This window comes from Passer domesticus, chromosome 5 (genome assembly GCF_036417665.1).
Source record: "Passer domesticus isolate bPasDom1 chromosome 5, bPasDom1.hap1, whole genome shotgun sequence".
Classification (NCBI taxonomy): Eukaryota; Metazoa; Chordata; class Aves; order Passeriformes; family Passeridae; genus Passer; species Passer domesticus.
This window is the reverse complement of record NC_087478.1, coordinates 32,281,886-32,302,328: the sequence shown is the minus strand read 5'-3', so window position 1 is coordinate 32,302,328 and position 20,443 is coordinate 32,281,886. Positions and strand designations below refer to the sequence as shown.

Sequence of the window (20,443 nt, the reverse complement as noted above, 5' to 3'; positions counted from 1 at the left end):
CACGGAGCACCTCCCTAAACACCATTTGTGCCCACAGCCATGGGGTCAAACACAAAGCCACCCTGCCCACAGACATTGCCTGACCACCTCAGGCTTCTTCCACAAGCAAGGAGAGGGGAGGGAAGAGGTAGGGAGAGGTTGAAGAGGAGCGTTGCTGGCTTAGGGAACTCTTTCAACTCACCCCTGCATCTTCTAGCCTTTTACCACCAACTGCAACCCCTATTCCCTGTGCTATGCAAGGAGTGGCTCAACAGCTGTAGTCCCTCAAGTTTTACATCCCTGCTTTTAGGGTCAGGTCTTGCCCAGCACACTGGAAAAAGAGCAGGGACCTGAAAGTGTGTCTGTGTTGAATGGGCAAATGTGTGACCAGTGCTGTATTCAGAAAGCTGCTTTCTTACCCTAGAGTTTGCCTCAGGGAAATAAATGTGTGTTTGAGCTGTCAGGAATCCTTTACTGCTCTTGTTCAGAGATGAGGGCTCCTCCTATGTCAAATTAAGTCACAGCACTCCTGCTCTCTGACTGACTCATAAACTGGCCGACAAGGACATGACATCTTCAAGCGGCACACTGCAGCAGGCAAGACTGAATCCCCGAGATTGTCCTTCACACGCCAGGAAGAAAAAAAATATCTTGCTAAATCTGATTCCTTTTTTGTCACATCAGATTATAAGTGTGTGCACTTTGACAACTCCATTATGCAAGAAGGGAGCATCAGCACCTCAGTTTTAGTGGAAGGGGAATCAAGACACTGTAAGACTTGCCCAAAATGGAACTTGCACAGCACAGTTCTCAGAAACAAGGATTTCAAAGGGAGCTGTGCTGTCCTGGCACAGTGCTGACTGGGGCACCCCTGTTCCTTAGGCACTGCACGGGGCACAGTGCAGGCACCCTAGCCTGCCCTGTGGACCACAGCTGCATTAAGCAAAGGGAGGTATAACTCAGTCAGCATCTACTGTCAGAATTACACATCTGAATTTAACAGATCTGTGGACTCAATCAAAACAAATCATGTTTCTCCTGCTTGATCACTCAGGCTCTTTGACCTTCAAATCCTGAGCTGCACTGTGTCTCAGGTTTAGGGAGCAGCACTAGGAACACTTCTCTCCTGGGAGCCTGGAGAGCTTGCTAGGATAGGAAATGGGGCTGCTGCTGAGGCATTTCCAATTTTTGAGTCTTTGAAAGTGACTGAATACCTGAATATACTCCCATCTTGAAGAGTTTTTTTAATCCACTGATTTAGTCCAATCAATTTGTTTAATTTATTTACAGACAAATTTCTGGAAGTAGACATCTCAAAAGTGTTCCTCTATCATAGCTATGTAGTAAATGACAATCACATATATTTAAAACCTTAGCTACCTCAGTCTTACACTGATTCAGGTGCTCAGGCATAGCATCATTGAATTACATTATTCAGAGACTATTCAGAAGTTATGTCATGTAAGTAAGAAAATATTTTCTTTCAGATATACCTGACCTCCCCTTCTAGCCATCTTTCTTTAGCCCAGGCTAGTACTTCATCTGTTCATTGAAGCAGTAATTGCAACTTCTATATTTTCTCCCAGATTATTTTTCTTATTTTATTTCAAAAAACAGCTTCTTTTTTTTTAAGTCATTGGATGAATTATTCAGTGTCTCCCTGTCACAGTCACCCCCATATAAAAGAAAAAAGAAGACTGAATATGTCTTCCTTTGGAAACCACACCAGTTTCCACCATTTTGCCTTGAAAAGAGAAAGAAGGTAAGGATGTCAAGCCCAGTGCCCTCCATGAAATTCCATCTACTGTATCCATGAGGAAAGCTAGAGACCTTCCTTATTTCCTATAAGCCACAATACATGTTTGCTCAGCATGTGTTCACATGGTACCAAGAGCCCACAGTACATTAGAGGGTGTTCTGGAGTGGCCTGTGTAACAGATACACATTTATCCTGTGCTAAAGTACAAAATTCCACGTGTCATTAGAAAAGAAAGTTTTACCTCTCCAGGATATTACTTTTTTGGGAGCTCTCCTGGGAACTTTCTGACTCTCCATATCAATAAACACAAAAGAAGTCCATGAGACAAAACACAGCCTGCTGAATGCAGTGGAAAGAGCAATGAAACCCCAAGGCACCTGGTCAACTTCCAGGGCAGAGATTATTCCATGTTTCTACAGTCAAGGCTCAGTTGAATAAGACTGCAGCATTCCTGGGTTCACAGGACACAGGGTGGCCTTGGACAATGGCAATCACTCTCTCAGATGTGTCTGTGCACCTGCTTGGTGCCATCCTGTCTGTGACACTGGAAGCTTCTTTCCAACCTGCAAAAGTGTATTTCTGGAGTATTCCTACCACATTTCTGCCTGCCATTTCCCAGAAGGGAAAAGGACGAATTCACATATGGTGGCTAGCAGATACACAGAATGCCTGAAGTTCGTGTAAGTGCAGTTTTATTGCGTGGCTGCAGGGCCTGTGTGATGATACTTCTAGCATTTACTGTGTCCTAGACATATGCAATAGATGCAACCTGAGGTGTGTGTATATATATATATATATATATATATATATATATGATGATTCACATGCATAACTTTATTGATACAGACATTGAGAAATGATAGAAAAGGACAAAATGTAGGAAATCCAGATCTTCTTTCTCTACAAAACAAGACTATGCTTTTTAGTGTTTATTCTTGTTGGATTTGGGTTTTTTTGGGCATTGTTTTAAAAACATCTACTACATTTAGCATTAGGTAGGGAAGTATGCTTCACTTGTTCTTTCGGTGTATGTTTGCTGTACACTTTCTTGTATACACTATGTTCTATGTATACTTTATGTGTACTCTTCTGACTGATACACTTTTATTCTGATTTACACACTGTCTTCCTGACTGGTATGCTGTCTTTCAGACTAAGATACAAAGGATTTCCAAGCATTTGAGATTTTAAGAGAGATAATAAAATTTTCAAAGGGCTGTTCTATGTTCATTATATGTCTTCTTTGCAGAAATGATTAAAAAAAAAAGTCCTGTTTCCAGGAAATTTTGATCGCTTTCATTGTGTTTTCCTAAAAGCATCTAGTTCCTTCATATTACTTTAGAGTGTAACTCCCCCATATGGCTGAATCAACAGCTGCTACAAATTGCTTAAAAATGAGGAAATGAAGAAATTTCTGTTTGGACTGTGTACTTGCACACCTCGGTAAAAATATTACTATGTCATGACTGTGAGATCCGGCTGTACATTCTTTAGAGACAGAGCAGATTTCAAAGAGTCTTCTTTTGAGGTTTAGGCAAATATCTACGTGAAAGTGCTAAACTTACCGATATCACACAGTTATGCTGCCTCTTTTCTTCATTTTCCAAGGAAGTGTGAGAGTATGCATTAGTGATCATCACAAAGATGTGAACAGACCACTGCATTCAAAGCTTTCTATTAATAACATGGGTGTGTAGATTTCCAGTGGGTTTTACTGCTGCTATTTACTCTCTGTGTGATGGTAAATCCTCAGAGCTCTAGCAAAGTTTAAAGATATTGCAGAAGTTTACATAAACATCTATATGGCCCTAAACTGGACATCTGATATCCATGAAGAGAGATTTAGAGCATGGCAGTGCCCTACACGATGCTTAAAATCTGGGAAATGGTAATAGGAACAGAGCTGTTATTGGCCAAATGAGAATTTTATCTGGTCTTACTACTTCTGTACTTTTAAAAGTGACACAAACCCAAGACACATACTTGCTAGCAGCAATAACAGGAGTAGGAGTGATGTAAACTAACACTCATAGAAATCTTTCAGAATACACGTGAAATTCAAAGCACAGGAGACCACTCAGGCTCTAAGCCTGAGCAAGAGTTTCTGCCACTTTTACCAAGGCAGGCTCACCATCAACCCGCAGTTCTTGACTGTAACCTCTCACAGTCCCCACCAATGAAGAAAGTATACATTTCTAACTTAATCCAGACTGCCACATGGTAAAGCCATCTGGGAGGATATTTTGAAGGAAACAGATGGAAAAGGAAGAGATTCTTCTGAATGTAGTATAAGATTTACATTATCCTCCATGAACTTCCATGTAGCCCCATGTTTATATAATTTATCACAATTTCCTTAGTTCAGATTAGAAAGCCTGCATGAGCTCATGTTCTTGTTGTGAATTCTGAATCTGAACCTCCCTACTTTAAAGAGAAATTAGGTACTATAAAAAGAAATCAGAGAAAGACCTGACTGAAATCCAGCAGCATGAAGTTCTTGATCATCCCATGAATTACACTGTTTTACCTCTCCTTTCAGCCTCAGGAAGACACCGTCCTGAGCATTTGCTCACAGCGATAGATTTTTGTTCTTTGCTACGTACCTATACCAGCAAAACTGCAATGGTGTGGTACTGCAAACATGAGAGCGGGGCCTGTTAAAACCAGGAAGGGCTGAAGTGATTCAGTGATTTCACTGAACATCACTTCATCTAAAGATTAAAACCAGAAATGTTGTCTGTGTAAAGACATGGCATATAAATAATTTAAGGTGTTCTTTCACTACTCAGTTGTGGTAACTGGAGAGATCTAAACAGCCTTCTCTCTCCTTTCATGTATTCTTCTGTGGCTCCTCACTTTCTGCACAAACACTTCCACTACTAATGGGAATATCAAAGAGCTTTCTTTTCTCCATCTCAGTCTCTGCCTACAGAGATGCTGCTGAGCACTGCAGCAGCAGTGGCATCCAGCTGGTTGACACACGCTACAGCATCCCTACCAGAATCACTGCTTCAGCAAATGGTCGGGAAAATCCATATGGGGAATGCTAGTGCTTCAGTTCAAATGCCTACATCATTTGGCCATCAATTAAATCTGTCATTACTTTGTTCTGCTACAAAACAACAGAGTCCAGGTCCCCTCTTTGTCCTCCTACACCCCAGCCCAGCTTCAGTCCCAGATATTTCTTCCTCTCGCACCCAGGGCTGCACATGGTTATTGTGCAAACAGAACACTTGCAGGAGTCAGTGCCTGGGCAGCTTGGAAACCTGGCAGCACCACAAGGCTGTTGGCAGCAATGGCTCCTGCTAGGCTAGGCTACAGCCATCAGCTCTAGACCCCTTCTTCCTGCTGACCTCAGTGGGATTGAGCTCTGATGTGTACCAGTGGAAAAGGCAACATGAGCAGCCGTCTGGGAGTCTCTGCCTCCTGGATTTGTCTCCTCTCTGCAGCAGGGCTTAGCCTCCCTGTCACTCAGGTGCCACAAAAAAGAGAGCTGGCTTTGTGCCACTGACAGGTTTACTACCATGTTGAGTAGGAATAGCCTGACTGTTGGAGTAACACTTGAAGGATATAAGCAAGACATGCAGAGGAAATCTATTAGAACAGCCTGGTGTGTTCTGAATTGTGTGGTGTAGTCAGATCATACATAGTAAGTCACTGGGGACTTAGGATGTTTTTTGCATAAGCTGGCCTAACAAAAGACATTACCTCTTCTTGCAAAACTTAATCTTACTTGAAAATACTATTACATTCATCCTGTGTGTTACTTCCACCACTCAGAGACATTACTAGCTGTGCCATGGATTCATCATTCAACTGTACTGGCTTCTTTCGCAGAAATCTGATTCCTGCACATGCTTTGGAGAGTTACATCATTTTACCCCTTCAACTCATAGCTAGGATGTTTTCTGTTTTATATGTTCCTAATTCACATTGTAGTTGATATTATGACAATATACACTGTATAATAATATATTAGAACCGTAAGGTGGAAAAATTGAAGTATTGTTCCTTTCTAAAAGCAGACCTCTTTCCAGAAGAGCAATGGACCCTTTATGCTCTTGACTCAGCAATCATTCATGTACATGAAGGTACAGCAGCACAGCCCATGGACTCTGCTAAGCAGTCATGGACTTGCTCCCATGTCCAGAGGTTTTTCTCTGTTGGTGCACATATAACAAAGCATTAAGAGTTAGGTTCTTGGGGGTTTTAACACAGGGCAGGCTGGGAAAGGAAAATGAAGTGGATTGTAACTGCAGTGTTTGACTGGTTTCACGACACCTTGTGGCTTGCATTTTTTTCAAAGTGTTAAAAAAGAATAATACTACCCAACACAAGCAGTTCCAATGTGTTAGTCTTTATGACGGATCCAATCTGGTTACCAAGTTCAGCCTATTATATTTTGTGGATTTACAGAATCCTTCAGTGTGATGATGCAAAGTGATGCAGAGTCCCCAGGCAGTGCAAAGGAGAGCTGCTTTATTGCAGAAACCAGGCCTTTTAAAGCAGGTAGCTGGTTATTAGTTTACACAGTTTTAAGGCACAACAAGCCCAAGCCCACCAACGACCATACAGCACGGCATGGACATGTGGCCGTCACGCAGCATGGCTCTCACATCTCTCACATCTCTCTACCTCTATTCCAGCTGAGTCACTTCCCCACAGCTTCCTTCTACTTAGCCTGAGCCATGATTTTACAAAGGCCCTTATCTTATAAAGCTTTACCGACATGCAGCACTAAGAAAAGCAGAGATGGGTTTCATGCGTATGCCCCTCCTTGCTGTAATGCAGCTCCCACCTATCCACATTCAAGACACAGAGAGATATTTATTATGTGCTGGACTCACGCCACAGAAGTGTGCAGGTGTGTCTGCATTATCACTGCAAGGTGACCAATGCAGAAGGAGGGCAATTCTGAGCACTGTCCCGTGCTTCCTCCTCTCTTTCCCAAGGGCCACCGCATGGCTTGTTCTGGTGGTGCCCAACAAGCCAAGAGCTGTCCCCCAGCTCATGTGATTGATGCATTTAGCTTCTTTACAGTGAAAGATGCCAGTTGAAATACTGAAAAATTATTTCACTTAAAGTAGTCTAAATAATTTAAATTAGTTTTTCTTACCTGAGCAGGCTTCTTTTGAACCACTTGTTGAGGCTGAAAAGTAAAACAAAGGCACAGTGAGAAACAAAATTAAGTGAGAGCACTTAACTGTGATTTTATGAGTGCTAGGAAAAATATTTTCAGCAATAGAAATAAAACACAGGAAAAACCCACCGTCAGAAATAGAGAGATGAACATATCCAGCTCTCACACCCAGCCACTCCTATACCTATCTACAACTTTGCTCTGAAGTAGTTCATGTTACTGTGGATGAAGAGCAGTATGTTAAGTTTGTACAATTAAAACCGAAGTGAAATCTAACTTAGCATATTCCATCTTTTGGCTCTTCTGTAGTACTGCTGCATTAACTTATCAGACCATGAGAGTGACCTGATTTTATAATTGGATTTTGTTGTCTCCACTGCTGCTGCTCTCTTACAACATTCTCTGTAGCTGTGTGTGGAGTGTCCTGCTGTGGGGAAGCCCTCCCTATTCATCACGAGCAGAGTCAAAGCTCAGACAGAGAAGTGAAGGACACATAACCCCATTCCTGAGCCATGGCTTCCAACTTGACCAAAGCCACCCTTGCCAAAACCAAGGAGACTGGGATGGACAGTGGTTCCAGCCCTTGTGAATTCTGGTTTGACACTTTCAGCTGCATGAAGCTGATGCTGTGCTGACCCTTGCAAGCCCATTTGTGTGATTACAGGGATGCCCATCACTGGCCAGGCTGGGTGTGTCCACCTGCCTATGCAGGACCTGGTGGCACCACCATGGGTTCTCAGCAAGTCTCTCTCCTGGCTGGTCCCACAGGTATGGGAAACACAATCCTCACATGAGTCAGGAGACCCACCAAGGTGCCAGTGTGCTTCATCCCCACGCGGGAGAAAAGGAGCACCAATTAAGGAACAAATACAGACAAGCTTAAAATACACCAGCACTGCCCAGATGATGGGATGATCCTTGTGGGTGCTAGGAGCAGCATGGAACAGTAAGACCACAGATAAAGGATGAAATCTTGACACAGAAACAACAAAAAGGCTTTTCTTACTTCAGTGGGACAAAGTTGCTGCCTGCCTCTCTCCCTCCCCCAGACATTCTGGTTTTTAAGTCTATGAATTGCACCCAATGATTTTCTTCCTGCCCTTCCTTCCTGCTTTTTCCTAATCCCAGCCATGACTCTAGTGCCTTGCTTGGGCAGAAGCCAACATGCCATCCCCCTGCATGGCCAAAACCCTAATTTTCACAACAGTGTAGTAGGAAATAACTGGAATATTTCTGAATAAGCAGTTTAGTGTAACTGGCCTTTCAGAGCAATATTTCAGTGGGAAGGATCAACGAAAATGTAAATTAAATGTAACTGATTAAATTCGGCTGCCCACCACAAGTGTCCCATTTTAACAAGAGATGCTTTGTTTATTTTCAGTCTTTTTCTAACTCATTGGAACCCTACTGCTGTTATATTTTTTTCTATAACAGTCTCCAAGTTCTGCTCTCAAATAAATATGAGCGGAAAAAAACTACCTGATGACTGGGTCTGTCTTTAAACTTCAGGGTGTTTTCCTGAACTTTCATTTTCCATTAAATTCCCTTGCAATGGAGAAACTATTATCAAGGCACACATTTTATTGATGCTTTCTCCAGGTGGACTGCAGGCCCTGAACTCATTAATAGACATTCGCTGCTCTTGGACAAAGGAATGATTTGTTTTAAAGGAATCTCTCATAATTATAGAACTCATTGAGCTCTTCTGTAATCTGTCAAATTTATTTTTCACTTTATTTTGTTGGGGTTTTTTTTGCCTGTTGATTACACCTGTACATGTGTCTACTCCCAAACCACATCAAATCCACAGACATTTTTAGAGGCTGACTGTTTTCTCCAGCTCAGAAATCCCCCTATATTTTTGGCTGTGCACTCTATGTTCATGTGACTCTCACTCACTGTAACTCAATGAAATCTTCTGAAAGAGCTGCCAACTCACCATATTTTCCATGAATTAGGTCCTGACACTTCAATGAGAGGAAAGACAATGTCTGAAACAAGGCCAGCTCTGGCTTTCTGCCTAGTATGTGTCACAGTAATTCTACCAGCTGCCCTTCTACACAGCAGTTCATACTTTTCAGACCACCAAAAAGCCCCTTGAATACTTTCAGTGATAGCTGGGGCTTGAGCTGCCAGCATGTTTTCCCAGCCTGTGGCACCCAGTGGCTTTGGACTGGACCTTTAAAGGCTTTTTTTGCATGTGTTTGTTTTGTTTTGCTATTTTTATGAATGGCTTCCACAGGGAACTCTGACTCCAGCACAACCCTATCCAGCCATTCATAAAAAGCAGAGGGAAAATATTGTACTTTGCCCAGTTGGAAACTGTCTCTGATACTGACCAAGGCTTTCAAGAATTTTAGTCATTCAAGACCTTTGCTATGGCAGTGCTTCATGTGGAGAGCTCCTTGGCAGTGCTCACTCACTGACGGCTAGGCTTCCCCTGGACTGGGGTCTGGAGTTCAGCATATGTTGTGCTTGCTGCCTTAAATGGAAGAGGTTTAGCTATGCAAGCCCAGGAGCAGGGCTCAGCCCCTCAGCCAGTGTTAGTGGCACGCACTGACACGCTGGGAGCCGTGCCCACTCGTGTCACTTGGAGGGCTCTGGCTTGTGGCAGCTGAATCACTGCAAGGGTCAGTTTTCAAAGGCACCGCTTTTCATGCCTCAGCCTGGCTGAGCGGGACTGTGGCTGGACATACAAATCCTGTAAGGCCCAGCCCTGTGAGGACTAGTGCCTGCTGACTCACAGCACCCTGACCAGAACAACCCAGGTGCTCAGGAATAACAAGAAATTCCCCAAGCACCCCTTTAATTTCTTTAACTCTTGTGGATGTGATGCCTTTGGAACCATTTTAACACACTGTAGATACTAATGCTTCAAGTTGCTAAACTTCGTGTTTACTGCATTAAAAGATCTTTTCAGGGCTTTGAAAGTGACACCTCTGATTTACAAGTGTTGCATCTGCATGCTCAATTATCCAGAAAGAAAGACGATCTGCCTTGGTTATGGAAAAGACTGGAACTATTTGATAGCCATGGACAAGAGACTTCAAATAGGTGCTCTGGGGCAAAATAAAGTTGTAAGCAAGAAAGGAGAGCTCTGAAATATTATGTACTGTCCCTGCTAGGAGCCTGCAGAGTAAGATTGTAGAACTTCTACTCTGTCAGAGGCTCTCTCACTTATGTTACCCATCTTGAGAGGAGATTTGTGCAACACAGCACTATCACATTTCATTTTTATCCCAAGTTTGAAAAACGGCTATTGTACATTGCATGTACATCAGCCGATGTTCCATACACTCGAAAGCAAACTTCAGGGTTTTTAACATCATGTGCAAGTACAAGTCAACACTAGATATCTTTTAAAAATATGTATGAAACAGAAAGAACAAGCTACAATGCTGGAAAAATCCTATGACAAGGTCATTTAAATGTCTATAAAACAAGAACAAATCCAAAATGCAGCAGTATTTCTTTTGCTGTGCTTAAAATATTGTGTATGTGAGCTAAGGCAGAAGATAATAATTTAAAACTTGATAATATTCCTAACTTTGAAAAGGAAAAACCCCACAAAATGCCTGAAAAGGAGAATACACAAAATTTTGATGGTTTTATCTTTCCTGTAAGTTTTGAATGTTAAAAGCCCAACTGTTTATCTTCTACACTTCTTCCACTCCTCCTCAGTCACACATCCCTCATTTTGTTTTCTTATTTTCAAATTCTGTTGATTTGCTTTATGACAATATCATACATATAACCTTACAGCTCATACTGGTCAAACAATTTCTTTGCCTTCTACATGAGAACAAAAGAACAGCCTCATGTGATGAGTTCATATTCATCTTGTACCAGCAGTCTAAAGCTGTATCAAGTTCAATTTGTCACACTTATCATTCACAGAAGTACTTCTTACCCTGTGACTTTTCCAAGTGTTACAAAGCTAAGGAAGGAAAATGGAAAGTTAAGGGTAAATCTTTATCTTAGTATGAGCAATGCTGGAACACATTTTTAATGATCAGAAATAAAAGCGTTGGTTTGAATGCAAATCATCGTCTGCCTGCGATGCCTGAAGCTCCAGGGCAAGCTGCACACACACAGTGCTCTTAGATTTTCCGTTTGTGTCTTCCTCTTCAAACTGAGTGGTATGAAGATGTCTGATTGATGCTCATTGGCAAGAGTGATGCTTTGTTTTTTTCCAACAGCTCAACATAGATAAGAGGTTTGCATGGAGGTAGCTCTGCTGGGGAGACTAAATGGGTATGATGGAAACTAATACCCAGTTAGGATGACATTTATAGTGCTGACAGCTCTGTGTTATGCAGAGATCATTAATATAATTTCATAGGTCGTCCAAAAACTTGTAGCTCTAAATTAAAAGATGAGTAAAACCATATTTGGTCTTTTTGTCTACATACCCTTGAAAAATCAGGAAGTTCATTTTATACCAGTTGAAACCAATATAATCCAAAATAAATCATGTCTTACAAGCAGTTCCAAATGACAGCAGAGTAGCCTACCATTCTGCCCTACAACTTTAATTGGTTTGAGTCCAGCCTTTCTGTCCCTCTTCCAGCACAGAATGACACAGGGCTGGGACCAGTGGCCCACACAGCGTGCCAGGAAACCCTCCCTTCCAGCAAGAGCCACCTGCAGCTTCCTGATCATCAGCAGAAATCTTCCTGAAACTGCACAGGACAACGTGCCTGCCACTCACTCTTCAGGTCCAGGTGTGCTCATGGCTTGCTTTAGCAATAATCTCCCTCTTGAGGCAGTAGCAGAACTGCTTTTTTATCCCATCAGCAGTGAGGAGACTTGTGTTTGGAAGTGCAGGTCATGAATTCTCCTGCCTCCATCACATGTTTGCAGTCAACTGGCAACCGTAGTGTCTGTGTATGCACACTGCTGTGGGTCATTAGAATCTAACAGCAAAACCATCTGGCCCTTAGAGTTCAAAGGAGATTTCACAGTTCTCTGTGCAGTCTCATAAATGAGGCTAATAGTAATCTGTGGAGAATTCTGGCAAAATCTGTGAAACTATTCTTTATTTTCTATCCTACTTGGCACTCCTCTGAGTTTTTAATACAAAGTCAAATAATTGCGAAACTATTTATTGGCTTTTAAACTGACCTTCCTTGACTGATGCTGGAAAAGTCTGCAACATGTCAGAAACTGCACCAGTTAGTCGATGATAAAGAGTATTTCTATTCCACTTATTGGGGACAGCAGAGAGCATCCAAGTTTTCCAAGTATGCAGAATGACTTTTAGTAGTTAGTTGACTGGCATAAAAATTTATATTTAATTTGGCAAATTCAAAGCACACTGCTTCAAATGACTTTTGGTCATCTTAAAATTCAGGCAGTGGCACTTATATACAGTTACATATGTATATATCCAATGGAAATCAAGAAACTAACTTCATCAGGGTTAGGATTTCATATGTCTTGTTTACAGAAAGCTACCTTCAATATAAAGTATCTGTAAGCTGCTTCATTTGGAATGGTTTTACGCCCTGGGAGGAATCAAACAGTGAAAGAAATGTATTTAAAAATCAATTCTTTTTTCTTTTATGCTCATATAATCCATTATTTCTCAGTTGCTTTGACCCAACCTTACTCCCACCATTAGAGATCTGAACAAGTACAAATTTAATGATTAGAAGAGGAAGGGAAAACCCATCATTTTTATTCATCTGCTAGCTGAATAGCTAGTTCAAGCACAACAATATTCCAGTGATTTTATCAAGGATATAATCAAAATTCAAAGCACAGTAGCGGCTAGTTCAGTGTTCTTCACAGATGTTACTAAGTTTTATAATTTTTCAGCCAGTATTAGTTAACATTTCCGTAAAATATTTAGGGCAGTGCAGCCTACAAAATATCCATATAATGGGTCTTGTATCTGTTTCAATACAATAAGCAAAGTTTAAATTAGTGTTCTCATCTAAAATCAATACAGCTTGTCAGCAGAAGTATCTGCTGTTGCTGACTGCTCTTCTTCAGAGTCACTGCTGCTCTGTGGGGTTTCCCTGTTACTTCATTATCATCTGTCACACACTTGATAAGCTTTCCTGATGCATTTTGCTTAAGTTTAGTTTGGCACCCTGTGCATTTTGCTGCTAAAATATTAAGAAATATTTTCTGTCTCAGTATAATTCTAGCACACAGTTCAGCATTGAGGTTTTCCTTGATATACACCTAAGGAAACATGAGCTGTCTCTTTTGTCTGGCAAACGTCACATGTGTCTATTTATAACTCCCTACACAGACAGACTATTGAGAAAGCCAGAGGGGAGGTTTCAGTCATTCTCAGCAATAGCACAAAGAAAAAACCTTACATCTGAGTAGACAGAAACAAATTATTATAAGTTATTTGCAAAGAAACCAAGCCCTCATTATTCAGGGATAAACTGATTGGAAACAACTTAGCTTTATACCTCGCAGACCTGTCCAGACAAATAACTATTGTGCAACCATTTATCTCCAGACTATCTTGTCTGTTTGGATACAGCAACTCCTGTGTTCACCAAGCGTTTCTCTTGGCCCATGTGGAAATGATTTTTGGTCACTGCCGAACCGGCTGGATTTGAATTGATGACCTAGAGATGGAAAGCACTGTTTCACATTACAATCTGGTTCCAACTTGGGTTTTAGAGTCTTCTCTCTCTTCTTGCCCAGGCACCTCCTGCCATACAGACCAAAACCCCAGGGCACTTTCTGCTGCAGAGGTCATGCCCACTGGAACCACTGCATGGAGCTGATCAGAGCTGCAGGACTGTCAGCAGCGGAGTCAACTCTGGACCTGACTGCCAGGAGCTCCCAAATACTCTTGACCTTTGCTTTTCTCTCCAGTGAAGTTACAGAGTAAATAGCATAGAGGAGTCCCAAACAAGCCAACCTGCTGCAAAATCCACTGCTGTTTGGAAAGTGAACTCTGAACTTCAGTGTTTTAGCTCAAAATGTAACTGTTGACAGGTAACATTTCCCTTTATAGCCTCGGATGTTCACTCTTCTCCATTTTAAGGTCACAAAGACATCAACTCACTCAGTAACGGTATCCTTGTGTCATTTAGAAACCTGAAATACGTGCAGCCCATTTTCCACAATGTAGGCTTAGATACAAACAATCAAATTAATTTCCAGGCCTATGAAAGCTTCTGCTAACAACAGGTCCAAGTCTAGAAACAGGAACGGACAAAGAACTGGCAGTGACTGAAAACAAAAGGTAAATTCCTCTACTGGGCAGACCTGGGACTCCAGCAGTGTCCCAGCAGTATCGGGTCTGTCCCTGGCTCTGTACCTGGCACCTCCACCACAGCAATGATGCAATGGCCATGCCACAGCCCAGACCTGTGCTCCTCCTCAAGAAGGAGAACGCTAATGAAAATACAGTAAGCACTTCCCCTGGCCTCGGGTACCTTCACCACTATGGAAAAGCAGCCATTCAAGCTACCTCGAAGGCTGTGAGATTTGAGCCAAGCAGTCTGTGACCTCCCCTTGGGTGTTTCCCAGTGGCAGACTGTGGCATGTCTCTTCAGTTTAGCTGCACCCTACAAGAACTGCTGCCTCCAGAGATTTGAGCTTCTTGCTTTAGTGAGACACAGCTCAGCCACAGGAGGACACATCAGAGTGGGCACTGTGGGAAGGCAGGAGCAGCAGACTGTGATCAGCCTAGAAAACCTTCAGACTTCACCAACAGGAGAAAGCCACCCAGTCTAGGACCTCTGACTGGCTTGTATCCATACCACCTTTCCTCCAGACTGTGCACAAGGGAGAGTCCTGGGTTGTGTTGCTGCCTTATCCACACCTGTCACGTGGCAGAGGACAAGACAAAGGACAGCAAGCTCCCAGCTGCACAGCACAGACAGTTGTAGGGCAGTGCTTGAGGCTGCCTGTGTTCAGGCACTGTTCAGCTCACTGAGCACAGACACAGCACTGGGTACTGCTAGGAAGAGCTATCTACCCCCTCATCTGCACAAACCGGGGTAAGGATACAAGGGATTTTAGGCAGTTATTTTTGCACAGCCATTTCTAGTCCTTCAGGGATATAAAGCATCTTGTAGAGAACTTATGTGGTCAGCCCCAGGCACAGCCCTCAGCTCCTGCAGGAGCTTCCCCTTCCCATTCAAACCATTGCCTCCCTGACCTCCCATTGCCCTCTGACGGCTTGGGCAGGGTTTTCCTCCAAAGAAAAAGCACACAGGGCAAGGAAGGCAAATCGCCTGTGCCTGGCTGATTTTCTGCAGCTGAGGATCTGGCCTGAGGCATTTCTCTTGAACTTCTTTGTCTGAGCAGATTCATTGGTAGCCACATGGCTGGCTGGGGATGTTTTTGTATGTCTGGGATATACAGATGTCTGATAGCTGTCTGTCTATCAAATAGATTTGGTAATTATTACTGCCTCCAGGACACTGATGCAGCTAAGAGTGTCTGTCAGAGTCCAAGCAGACTGCTGACATTCTGGCATAATTTCATAAAGAAGTCAGTGTCCAAAATAGAAATACATTTTCCACATACTTGAAATATACCAGGAGCTTGGTGGTGAGTTGCTGCAATTAATCCACTTCCTGGCTTGATATATTTTGGGATCATTCTGGTGTGTGGTATGTTAAATACTGAACTCAGTTCATATTCTTATTTTTAAATGGGAATTACATTCATTATGTCCAAAGGCATGATTCCTAGGTCTGTCTCGCAAAGCAGAAAAAAACCCCACCATTCCACTGCATTTCTGGTGTGATTTCATTCATTAACAGCAACTTCATCACACGCATCATTGTGAAATCCATGCAACACTATAATGTATTTTAAAAGACAGTAGCAAAGAGCTTTTTTTTGAAATCTAGCCAGAATAGATTTAATAAATGATTGCAAACTCAGCATCTATCCTGTTCTAAATATCCTATTGTCAGCCTCTCAACAACAGCAGAAATATGAATAGTGTTCGAGTACCTATGCTTCCCTTGGTCTGAAAGAGAGTAAAGAAGGGGAAGAGAGGGAGGAAGAAAGAGATTCTGCTCTTTATAATCCTGGTGTAAATTTGGAATTGTTTGATTTATGTCCCTGAACAGACTCTGAATTTAACCCAGTCTAGGAGAGAAGGATTTGACTGTAATTTTGCAGGACAGACCTTTTGCAGGACTAACTATGGCTAGACCTGACTGTCTAGTCGTAGTTTTTTAAACAGCCTTTTGGAAGCTACATGTGACCTAAAGATCCTATTTGTTGCTTGGATCTAACAATGTGAACATCAAAGGTATGTGTGTAAGGTATGCACGCAAATCCCCTGCAGATTTTTTCATAATAGTACTGAAACCTGACACCACATCAAGAATGCAGCGCCTGGAGCACCCTACTACAGCCCCACTCCCTTGTAAAGCTTAACGTGGTTTCCTTGCTCACAGAGCTCCATCCGCCGCTTGGAGAGCAGCCTGCTTTTACATGTTAGGGTTGCTAGAGAGGGCTTGTGAACATTTTAGCAAATGCAGGTCATTTCAGAGAGTAGGACTGATTAATATTGATTTTCAGTTCCCGAAAACTCTCCCGTAACTTGTTGCTTCTGTTGCTGAAGTGAAAAAAAACCTATTTTTTTTATGCTGCAAAAAACATAGCAAAATTCTCTCCTTGGATAAATTCTGCCCTTATTTCCAGAGTCTACTGAAAGAGCTAAATGCTTCCATCTTCCAATTAGTTACATTTGATTGTGCTCTGAACCTCTGTGGTTTGGGACATGCCCAAAATTGTTGGTAGTATCTGTGGCTAGGTGGTCCTGGCAGCAGAGGTGAAAGCAGATTGTTGGATGAAAGAAGGAGAAGGAGAGCTGGCCCCCAAATGCTGCTGTAGTTGGCACAGAGAGGCATACCCTTTCTGGGAATTAGGTGTGCTGGGTAGATAGGAGATTGTTTCGCAGCTGAACATAATCCACCTTGGTGAGATCAGGTATTATATCAGCACCAGATCACTTACCAGCAGCTGCAAGATCATTCTAGCACTGGCAGCAATGTGGCCAAGGATACTCTGATACTCTAAATTTTGACAGGTAAGGGCGGTGGTGTGGAGCAAGGTCCTTCTGCTGGTGGTCAGCAGGAAAGATGCAAAGGGATGGGATGAAGGAATGAAAAGTGACAAGGAGAGATGGCAAGAAAGAGTAGGACCAAATGCATACCACCTTCTTCACTTACACACAAACGGGAACAAGGTCTCTGCACTGCCATTTATGTGCAAGGAACTGAGAGGAAAAACAGAAACACATTGTTCATATTACTTTTTGTCCACGAAGCTCACTAGATGGCTGTATTGTTGTCATACTTCTGGCTTCTTCCATGCTCTGAAAGCATGTGCATTACTGACATATTTTGAGGGTTTTGTGGTGTTTTTAAGAGAGCAATTGGGAAGTTTGGTTAGAAAGAATCTTCTTAGGTACCAGTGGGTTTTTCAGATTTTAGGATCAGATGCATTTTTGTAGTCTTTATGGTAGTGTTTCACCTTCTCAGATCACAAAACAGGGCAACAGAAATGCAAAGGCCCTGGGACTGTACTGCCCTGGAGATGATTCTACCCCAGCTGCAAGGCCGATGACAGAAGGATCCACAGGAGGATATGCTCTTCCTGAAGAACTCCAGCCATCTCTCAGCACAGCAATCTGTGCAGGAGAGGGTCTGCTTCAGCTTTTTGGCTGGAGGCACGGGCAACGGGACAGTCAGGATATTCACTGTTTACTACACAAGCACTTAAAAAGGGTGGGAGACAGTGATGGGATAAGGAGTTGCCCATGCCACTTTGCCTTTCATCACCTCTCAGGAATGACTGTCTTTGGGGCTAATTTAGATGCATTTACACCATAAATGCGTGGCCTTTTCAGCCACATTTTTTCACTCACTAATTTCTGCCTGTCCTTGCTGACATGTGCCCTTTGTAATTTTTGGTTATTTTCCTCATTCTGAACTGTGGAATTGTCCTCCATTGCAGTTTTTTCTTTCACAGATAAGCAAATACATAGCTCATGAAAGTGATATAGTCTAGCTGTATTTTATTTAGCAAATACTGGGGGGGTTATTTTTAATAAAAATTATTCTATATTGAAAAGACAATTCTTTGCTGACTGTAAACTGGTTTGCAAGTCCAAACCAGATGCTTTCATGAGTCCTCCAGATGTATCATCACAGTTTCAGACAGCTTCCAGACTGACAAGAAAGCCAGAATTCTCATGAGATCTTCACATTGGAATATTATTAATAAATATTCTGTATCTCAGGGACAACCTACCCAATAAGTAAGTTCCATATGCCTCTTAGAAGGAGTGTCCTTCCTGTCCTTACTCCTAAGTGTGATGGGCCCAAATCTTGGGCTGGGATTGGTTGAATGGTCCCTCACAGAGAGACCTCTAAGCATAGGTAGAGGCTCAACTCTAACTATGACTTAAAACATGATGACAAACCTTTCACATCCATGCTCATCCCATGACATGACGATGTCTGTGCTTGGACCAAGTGACACACATCAGATCACATGTCTGATGAAGAGCAGAATTTACACATCCTTGAAGGTAAGGCACAGTGAAAGGAGCCTTCAGAAAAGAGAATGCAGGATAATTTTGCACTGTTGAGAATTTTGGTAGGGAAGATAGAGCCTAGGGAGCTTTAGATTAACCCATCCTCTCCTAGAAAACAGCCCATTTAAAATTTTGCACCGTAACTTGTAGCACTGGCCAGTAACACCTGGGAGTGCTGAGGCACTTTCTTGAGTACCATGCAAAATCATTCTTTCTAAGTGAATCAGAAATAAAAGAGCATCCCAGCACAGCAGCTAGGGATCCCTGGGGATATTTACTTTGCTTCTCAGTCAGCCTATATAATCTGCCAGCTCAGAGGACACATACATCTCCATTCACATCCCTGGTGTACAGAGGAAACAGCACACTGCTTCTGTTCTGCAGGAACATCCACACAGGAGCATTCCAGAGAAATCAAACAGTAAGTTCTGATCAAGAAAAACTGAAGAAGTTGACACAAAATCCACCAAGACCAGACACACAAAACTACAAGTCTCAAATTTACTTGAACAATCTTAAGAGAAGTGGACTGATCTCAAATCCATTGGGCTGGTATCAGGAGTACTTCCTTGCAGGAGAGCGTAGGGCTGTGGCAGTAGAAGAAAATAAATCTAGGAGGTTCTACAATGTGAGCCAACATATATATCTTTCAGCTATAAAATTATATATAATGTAAGAATATGCGGCAATGCATGTTCACAATCAATTTTAAATCAGTTATCAGTCTTTGCTTTAGGTAGATGCTGGTTTTGAATACACTTGAGGAAACAACATTACGTAAATAAGATCATTTTAAATAGATTTCACTCAAATGAGATACAAATGACACTACATGAAGTGCAGACCAGTAAACCAAATATATTGTCTCCTTTATATGAAATCAGAAACCAAACTGTGACTTTTGACTGACAGTAACAGATTGTCCTATTTTCAAAGAAAAATCTGGTTAGCAGAAACACAGGCACGTTTGTTCCTGATCTCATGTTAGCTTAAGTAAATGTCTCGCTTGCTGGACATATAGAAGTATTAGTTAATTCAACACCCAGCTATTTGTTACTTCTTTAATAATACCGATGCTATGAATTATTACATATTATTTGCTTATGCCTTTAAAAGCAGTTGAATTTAAACATTTTCTCCTATTTCTGTTCTGCTGCTGCCTCTTCCGTAAAAAGAGGATTTCTGCATCTTAACCACAGTCAGTGCTTGCAGCATTAGGAAAAAAAAACCCAAGCAACGAATACACAAAATCCAAGCCTTCCTTTGCTTGTTCCTTCATTTAGTTTACTATGCTCTCATTGTTTTACTTTAATGGCTGGAGTTTGATAACCACAATAATTTTCCTCAGTCAGTTCATAATATCAATTCCCCTGTAGGTCAGAAACAATACCTCAGGAAATACCACCTGCTATTCAGGGATATTGCAAGAAATTTGCATTTTCACTTTGTAAAGTGTTATTATTTTGGACTGACAACCTAACATTTATTTCATTGTCCCAAAGTCTTTGGATCCCTAAAAGCAAGAGAGAGAATGGGTGTCCTGGCTGGCCTCCCACTAGCTTTTCATGGTCATTAACAATCAAGAGTGAGAAGACAAACAACTCACTGCTGAAAGATGTGTGCCTCACAGCCAGCCCTCCCTGTCACCTCCTCTGGAGCATGAGAGCAATTCAGCTGTTCCATCAGTCTACCCCTGCTTTGCTTTGCCAGCCCTCCTTTGCACTGGGGCTGCTGCCTGAGTGCATCTTTCCCTCCCCTACAAACAGCACTGAAGAATGGGCTGGTAGACGCAGGCAGAGAATTTATTCCTCTGAAGGAATACAGGATGCTTGAGCAACCTGGATGGTTTCTGCAGGGAGTTTGATGTCTTCCATCTACCCTTTAATTCACTGCGTGTGAGAGTGTGGTATTTTGGGACCATCAGTGGGGGAAGGATTTTGAGGTGACCACCAATACAAAGCCCCAGCAATCCCATTCCCTTAGCATTCCTGGCACAGCCACGAGGCTGAGCATGAAGGAG

The 20,443-nt window shown here is 42.2% G+C and overlaps 1 protein-coding gene across 4 annotated transcripts in view; it reads right to left on the bottom strand.

Moving 5' to 3' along the window:
- Positions 1–20,443, bottom strand: part of HMGA2 (high mobility group AT-hook 2) — a 110,008-nt gene that overhangs the window by 15,369 nt on the left and 74,196 nt on the right. For all 4 annotated transcript variants that reach the window (XM_064419410.1, XM_064419407.1, XM_064419408.1 and 1 more), the window contains exon 5: positions 6,855–6,887. In XM_064419410.1, coding sequence (XP_064275480.1) covers positions 6,855–6,887 — 33 coding nt within the window. The remainder of the gene's footprint in view (positions 1–6,854; positions 6,888–20,443) is intronic.